Genomic DNA, 7,473 nt, shown 5'->3' with positions numbered 1-7,473 from the left:
AGAAGCTCCCTCAAGAAGGATCACTACAAGCATGTATAGAGGGGAGTCTTCTATTCCATCATCTTTATCTTTGTTTTGTGTTTCTTTAGTTTGAATTCCCTAAGTTGGTTTAGAGTTGACTTATTTTGGTTGACTTGTTGACTTTGACCCAAGTTGACCTTTAACCAAGATTAGATTAACTTAAACCAACATGTTAATCCTTGTTTGTCTTGTTTTTGTAGGTAATTAAGAAAAAGTAGAGCATGGCTAGGTGGCATATGATGATTGGAGCACTTGGATGATGTGGAAGAGAGAGGAAAGCAAAAAGCATAAAGCAAAAGCAAAAGTAGACATGTACCTTGTCTCCTTTTGCCTTTTTGGTTTATTCCTTTGAAGGCTACTTGGTCTCCTTCTTCTTTTGGCCTAGAATCCTCATGCGAATGCATCCACCAATCATAATCCATCACTTGGCCGAGAATGCACATGTGTTAGGTTTCTAAGGTTTACTTGTTAGTCCATTCCATGTTTTTGTAATTGCTAAAGGACCCCTATGAACTCCTATTTAAAGGGTGCTCCTTGTCTTGTAAAAGGGTTGATCATTTTGTTGCTAAACTATTGTGTTTCAACCATTGTTTTCCCGTGAGCTCTCCTTCCTAGAAGTGAACTCACCTTTGCCTTATCTTGCTTGCAAGTGGCGGCACCATCACTCATCTCTAGGGCTTGGTTGGCTTAGATCCCCCCCTATGAGTGGCGTGCTTCTTCCATGCTTCATCTTCTAAGCTATCCATTTTTAATGCTTCTTCTTTCATTTGTTCTTTAAGTATTGTTTAATTCGTGTGTTTGTGTGTTAACTTGAATCCAACTCTTTTCTTCCTTTCATGAGCTTGAGAAATGAACCTTCACATCTAGATAGCATGCTATCTTAATGTCCAGTGGGAATTTTCAAAAAGCTTTCTTTAAACAACTTCACCATATTCATAACCCTAAAAGAAAACAAGATAAGCCTTCATCAAAAACCCTTCTTAGGGAAAAAATGTTAGGTGAGGAAAAAGAGTTCACCAGGGTTACAAACCGTGTTCATTACATTACTAGTGGTCATTCTCCAAACCCTTTGACGAACGTTCATGGGCATAGGTTTCAGTTCTATTTTTTGGCCGCCCTTTGTTTTACCGCTATATTTCGGATTTGCGCTTTTTCTCGTAACTCAGTTAACAGGTCTAGGTGGGTGCATAGGTTCTGTTGGTTCTGGTTGTGGTCGTATACTTACCCACGTAAGGAAGGTTCTCCAATCTCGATCGGTATCATTGCTTCTGCCTCATAAACCAAGCTGCAGGGGGATTCGTTGGTGAAAAATTGAGGGGTGCATCTGTAAGCCAATAGTACTTCCAACAAATCCTCTGGCCATTGGCCTTTTGCGCCATCTAATCTTTTCCACAACGTGACCAGTATAACCTTGTTGTCGGCCTCAACTTGTCCGTTGGTTTGTGGATGTTCCACTAAGTTGGTGATGTGTTTAATTCCAAGTTTGGTGTAGAACTTGGCCAGCTCTTTATCTATGAATTGGCGGCCATTATCGATTATGATAGTGTGCGATACTCCATATTGGCATATAATGTCCTTACATACAAACTGTTGGACTTGTTGTGCCATGATTGTGGCCAATGGCTTAGCCTCTATCCATTTTGTAAAATAGTCGATGTCAATATCCACGCTTGTATAACTCATCACCTATCATCGTATATCGTGTTGCTTTTGCCAGCCATCCCTTGTCGGTATTGGGTGGAAGGTTTCTTGTTTTGAGGTATTGGATGTACGAAGTTGTCCAATTATTGATGTGGCCCAGGTTTAGGCACATTTTTGTTGTTGAGGGGGCGGATAATGTTTGTTGCAGGAGGGACTTATGCTTGCCTTTGAGTTTAGTACTTGCGAGTTTGGAGAGTACATATGCTTGTACATTCTCTCCTCTTGGGATGTGCTAGATGTGCACCCTGTCAAAACTGGATTGCATGATGTTGTGGACCAAGTGATAGTATTGGAGGAGAGTTGCGTCTTTAATTTGAAACTCATCATTGAGGTGGCCAACAGTGAGCTTGGAATCTATTCTGCATACTAGCGAGCGTATTATATGTGTCATTAAATGTGTTTGCCCCCTCTTGTGGGCTGGGCCCCTCTTGAGTCATTTTGGGCCAATATTTAGATTCTCTATGGGCCTGGATTGAGCCCATGTTCTAAGCATCTGAGAGGCCTAAGTTCGAAGTTATCAGCTCTATTTTACAATATGACATTTTATAGTAGGCGGTCTAGACTGTTATGCAATCTTATTTAGTTGACTATCCGTTTATTGATTTTATTATAGGACTATAGGTCAGCGGTATCCAACTTCGCTAGTACAAAAGTAATTAAAATAATACACAGTTAATACAAAAACAATTTTTAAATAATAAAATAGTGCAACGTAAATATCAGATTGTTCTTATTATATTATTTAGTATGGTAGAAAAATAAAATTCTAGAAAAAATATCATTTTATATTCAAGGAATTCATGTAAGTATTTCTTATCTACCATATACTGTTCTAATTACTTTTAGAAATCACAATTTGCAATATTCATGGTTTATGAATATAAAAATTCTTATACCAAAAACTTCATAAGTAACTTCTAAAATTCACAAAAAAAAAAAAATAACAATAATCCAATGAGTAGTACACAGAAGTGTTAAAAGAATCCAACTAAATCATTAAATAACGTTGTTATGTGCCAACTGCCCCTGACAGAAAACTCAAACTAGAAAAATAGACACCGCAAAGCAGAGAGCGCTGTTTTACATTTCAGTCTCCCAACCAAAATCCTTCGTTTTTCTTTTCTTTCTTCATTTCTTTACTTCTTTCTAAGACAACCTTTCTTTGAATCATTGCAACCTTTTTCCCCCTTTTCATTCCTAAAGTTCTTTTCAACTATGGATTTCAGAAGCAAGGGAACAACATGGCACACGCTTTTCGTGTTATTTCTTCTATTTTCTGATATTTTTCCACTCTCTTTCTCAGCAGCCAATCAACCCCACAAAGCCAAGAACCTCGCCACCCCACATCGCCTTTCCTCCTCAGCTGTTTTCAAAGTTCAAGGAAATGTGTACCCTCTTGGGTATCTTCTCATTCTATCGTGATTTTTTGTTCAAACTTCTTAATCACTTTCTCAGTGTTCATTTAGTATGATTGAATGTTTTCCTTTTCTTGGACGAATTTGTTCTGCTATTTCTGTTCTAAGTTGAGCTGTGCTTATGAAACATTCTTGACCTGTTTACTTTTCTTCTTTTTTTTTAAATGGGAAAAAAAATGCGATTCTGCTTTTGATCAGTTCTTATAATTTGATTCCTGATCTAATCTTAGACTTTTCATATATTCTGTTTCATTGAGTTATACCTACCATTCAATTTATAATTTAGTTTGAGCAGAGTGAAAAGTAGGTGTGACTAGCCTCTTAACTTCTTTTTATTTTTCTTTTCTAGTCCTTTATTTTTGAAGGGTGGGGTAATTGGACCCCATCTCTATTAACATAATAAGTCACTTTTCTCTTCTGCTTGTTTTGGGGGAAACACAAGGAAATATGGTTGTTGAATTTCTAAAGTGAATTGGTTTATTGAGAACTAAGTTCAAGTCTAATACATCCTCCCCCAAACAAGCTTGGAAAGTAAAGTTTACCACACTCTCACTTTGTAAATTGGTTTTATCTCTCTAGTTGATGTGAGATATTCTGACATGGTAACCATGTTAAGTTTACATTATGATGGTTCCATTAAAAATATCTTTATCTTCTTTATGCAGGCATTACACAGTGATTCTCAACATTGGCTATCCTGCTAAGCCTTACGACCTTGACATAGACTCGGGTAGTGACATCACTTGGGTTCAGTGTGATGCACCATGTAAAGGTTGCACCAAGGTATGCAATGTTTAAACTAAGATTAGGCCTGTTTCTAAATTCTTTCCTCATAATCGGTATTCACCTGGTGTCAAATTTTTGTAGCCACGTGAGCAACTTTATAAACCTAATCACAACCTTGTGCAATGTGCGGAACAATTGTGTTCTGAAGTGCACTTTTCAGCAGACCATTATTGTGCTGCCCCAGATGACCAATGTGACTATGAAGTTGAGTATGCAGATAATGGATCATCTCTGGGTGTGCTAGTTCGGGACTACATTAATTTTCAATTCATCAATGGCTCTGTGGTGCGCCCTAAGATAGCCTTTGGGTGAGTGTTTTGTTTACTGGTTGTATCTGCTACTAGGGTTCTTTTTGTATAAACTTATACATTAACGCTTATAGAGAAAGAAAATAAGCAGGTAAAATGATTTACCTTACATTAGCTAAAACTAACTTCTGCATAAGTTGATTTTAGGTCATAAGAAAAGCTCAATTCATTTTAGCTTTTAATTGTCTTCTTTTACAAGTGTTTGTAGAGGAGTTTATTCTAATGGGACATAATTAGTTATTTCTATTGGTGAAGTTACGATGCTAACAAAAATATGGTGAAATTTTGCATAAGTAAATAGAGCAACAGAACAAAATTGATCAAGATTTGTGAATAATTAAGAGTTGGTTTGTCTGATGCATGGGTACTAGGTGTGGATATGATCAAAAGTATTCTGGTTCAACATCCCCACCTTCTACAGCAGGAGTTCTTGGCCTTGGCAATGGCAGAGCAAGCATTTTAACTCAGCTTCATTCTTTGGGTCTGATACGCAATGTAGTTGGACACTGCCTAAGTTCAAGAGGAGGAGGGTTTTTATTCTTTGGAGATGATCCCGTTCCCACTTCAGGGATTTTTTGGACATCCATGCTGCATAGTTCTTCGGAGTAAGTTTTAAAATTAATGTTATTTGTTCCTTCTTAGATGTTTTTTTTTTTGTCAGACATGCATCATCTATTGCCACTTGTTAAAAATATAGAGAAAAATGTATAGGGTTAATCTCCCTTGTGTCTAAAATACACATAGGGTGAATATATTTATAATCAAGAGTGATACTAGTATATATGGCAACTAAACATAAATGTGGTAAATAGAAAATATTGTTACAAACAATTTCAACAATATCTACCAATATAAACAATGTCTATGTTTCTCTAATAAACAATAGATGCAATGTTTTTCTAATTAACATAAAACACAATATATCTAAAACCACTCATGAATGCTTGCAAACAATCATTGTTTCAGAAAACACTACAGCTCAGGACCAGCAGAACTGTTGTTCAATGGAAAGGCCACTAAAGTTAAGGGTCTTGAGCTTATCTTCGATAGTGGGAGCTCTTACACATACTTTAACTCCCTGGCGTATCAAGCTGTTGTAAATTTGGTAAGATGGAAATTAGAGAGCCTCAATTTCATTGTCTTATATGACCTACATATACTTACTTAGTCAGCCATCTTCAGTTAATTAATTATCCTTGATTATGATTCAGGTGACTGATGATTTAAAGGGGAAACAGTTGACAAGAGAAACCGATGATCCATCACTTCCAATTTGTTGGAAGGGTCCAAAATCTTTCAAATCGTTAAGTGATGTCAAGAAATACTTCAAACCCTTAGCATTTAGCTTCACAAAAACTAAGAATGTGCAGATGCATCTTGCGCCAGAAGCTTATCTTATTATCACTGTGAGATCCGCTTAAGACTAAATCTGTAGTTAAGAGAACAAATGAGATAGGCTAACATACTGCACTTTCGCAGAAACATGGCAATGTCTGCTTGGGGATTCTTGATGGCACTGAAGTTGGACTTGAAAATCTCAACATAATAGGAGGTAAGACATGTCTTATGTTAAATATAAACAAATTCCTCTTTTGTTTCTCTTTTTATTTGTTTTTATGACAATACACCTTTTTGTCGATCTCAGACATTTCTTTACAAGATAAAATGGTCATTTATGACAACGAGAAGCAGCAGATTGGATGGGTTTCTTCAAATTGTGATAGGCTTCCCAAGTAATATGTTTACATTATATGATTTCTTATATAATTTTGAATAACAAAGTGTTTACCAGAGTTTTTTTTTTTTTTTTCTCATTAACAGTGTGGAACGTGATTTGGAAGGCGATTTTCCACACCCATACGCAGCCAATTTGGGTATCTTTGGGAACGGTTACCCTGCATCTTTTGAAAATATAGACGATCAATGAGTTGTACATTAGATAGCATCTATAATTCCATGTGGAACAACATATATATACATAGATTCTTTTGTCACCTTAGTACAATATTTTGGGCTTTATTAGCTTCATTTTTTGAATTTGTAAATGATAACTACCAAATTGACACAGGCTACAGTTACCAATCCTTGCTAGCAAAAGTTTCATTTAGTCGTGCGCCTCAAAACCCATCATCAGTAGCAACAAGTTATTCTCTTAAATTAGCTGACAGGGTTTCACAGCTTCCATACACCAGCACAAGTATGATTGGTAGGTGGTTGTAGTATTTTGGTAAGCTATGAAGTATAATATATCTGCAATAAAAATGCATATTATTAAGTTAAAAGAACCACCTAAAATAAAAAAATAATAATCAGGAGTGCGTATGCTTAGAAATCGCTATCACTTAGAATACCCTGTCTGTAACACTCCAGCAAGATGCTACAAGTTTTGATAGGCGTACTGCAAGATGTTAAATAACATTCATCAGTCACCAATATATTTGTCGCAAGAGATTATAATATTAGGTAGAAGATAACAGACAAGTACACCGCTTAAAAGAGAACTGCTAAAAAAGAAAAGAACAGCATGTTGCTCATTTTTCTTCCTCCATAAACATCACGTGGTTTTCATGAACTGGTATATGAAAGTCTACAATTTTGAATTAACTTACAGGACTTTTCTTAGCATATACAATGAAAATTCATAATATCGATATCTAGGTATTGCCAATTCAGCACCGGTGTTAAGAAAATGTCAAGACAGACAGTGTGTAAAGGAAGTAATCCGTTGTACAAGAAAGGCGATTCCAGATATTATAAGGTACGTTAGAAAGCCGGTTTTAAAAACATAATACAATCTAGCATCATCAATGTAAATATATCAGAAACAACATCTTCGACGGAGTTGGTGTTTACATTTCCAGAATATAAAGGAAAATAAGAAAAAAAATAACATAAAATATGACCCTGAAATATATATTATAATCTTAAAGCGAAGCAGAAAAATATTATTTTTTGGATAAGACTTGGCAATGAATAATTATTGTTGAAAGGCAGAAAAGTAAGACGTGTCACCTTTGCCTGGCAAATCTTTGTTATTGCCTCAATGTGAAGGTTTTGTAGTTCTTCAAGAGCCAAAACATCCAGACCAGCGATATCCTCACCCTATTACATGGTTAAAAGTAATATCATTTCCGATCTTTCTTCACGTATGAAAATCAGAAAACCAAGTCCAGGCTTATCTAAAACAAGAACATGACCACCTACGGAAATGACTATTCTGGGCAATTTTTGATTCCTACTCT

The 7,473-nt window shown here is 36.0% G+C and overlaps 3 protein-coding genes across 4 annotated transcripts in view; 1 reads left to right on the top strand and 2 right to left on the bottom strand.

Annotated features, from left to right (window-relative positions):
* Positions 1-1,242: 1,242 nt before the first annotated feature.
* Positions 1,243-1,704, bottom strand: LOC146884172 (uncharacterized). The gene has a single exon (XM_085665880.1). It carries the CDS (start codon positions 1,702-1,704, stop codon positions 1,243-1,245), a length of 462 nt encoding a protein of 153 aa, XP_085522006.1.
* A 1,045-nt stretch (positions 1,705-2,749) lies between these two features.
* On the top strand, positions 2,750-6,338 carry LOC114194481 (aspartic proteinase Asp1-like). The gene is made up of 9 exons (XM_028084733.2): positions 2,750-3,122; positions 3,803-3,920; positions 4,005-4,231; positions 4,603-4,836; positions 5,198-5,336; positions 5,443-5,637; positions 5,711-5,783; positions 5,877-5,964; positions 6,053-6,338. Exons 1-9 carry the CDS (start codon positions 2,938-2,940, stop codon positions 6,156-6,158), a joined length of 1,365 nt encoding a protein of 454 aa, XP_027940534.1. The 5' UTR covers positions 2,750-2,937; the 3' UTR covers positions 6,159-6,338.
* The window catches only part of LOC114194480 (P-loop containing nucleoside triphosphate hydrolases superfamily protein), a 27,394-nt gene continuing 26,067 nt past the window's right edge, over positions 6,147-7,473 (bottom strand). For both annotated transcript variants that reach the window (XM_028084731.2, XM_028084732.2), the window contains 3 exons: positions 7,244-7,333; positions 6,583-6,629; positions 6,147-6,481 (listed from right to left, as the gene is read on the bottom strand). In XM_028084731.2, the coding sequence (XP_027940532.1) occupies positions 6,609-6,629; positions 7,244-7,333 (111 nt within the window). In that variant the 3' untranslated portion in view covers positions 6,147-6,481; positions 6,583-6,608. The remainder of the gene's footprint in view (positions 6,482-6,582; positions 6,630-7,243; positions 7,334-7,473) is intronic.

This window comes from Vigna unguiculata, chromosome 8 (assembly GCF_037176805.1).
Source record: "Vigna unguiculata cultivar grain cowpea cultivar isolate G323 ecotype 2 chromosome 8, ASM3717680v1, whole genome shotgun sequence".
Taxonomy (NCBI): domain Eukaryota; kingdom Viridiplantae; phylum Streptophyta; class Magnoliopsida; order Fabales; family Fabaceae; genus Vigna; species Vigna unguiculata.
The sequence above is the reverse complement of the archived record's forward strand: the minus strand, read 5'-3'. Positions and strand labels throughout refer to the sequence as shown.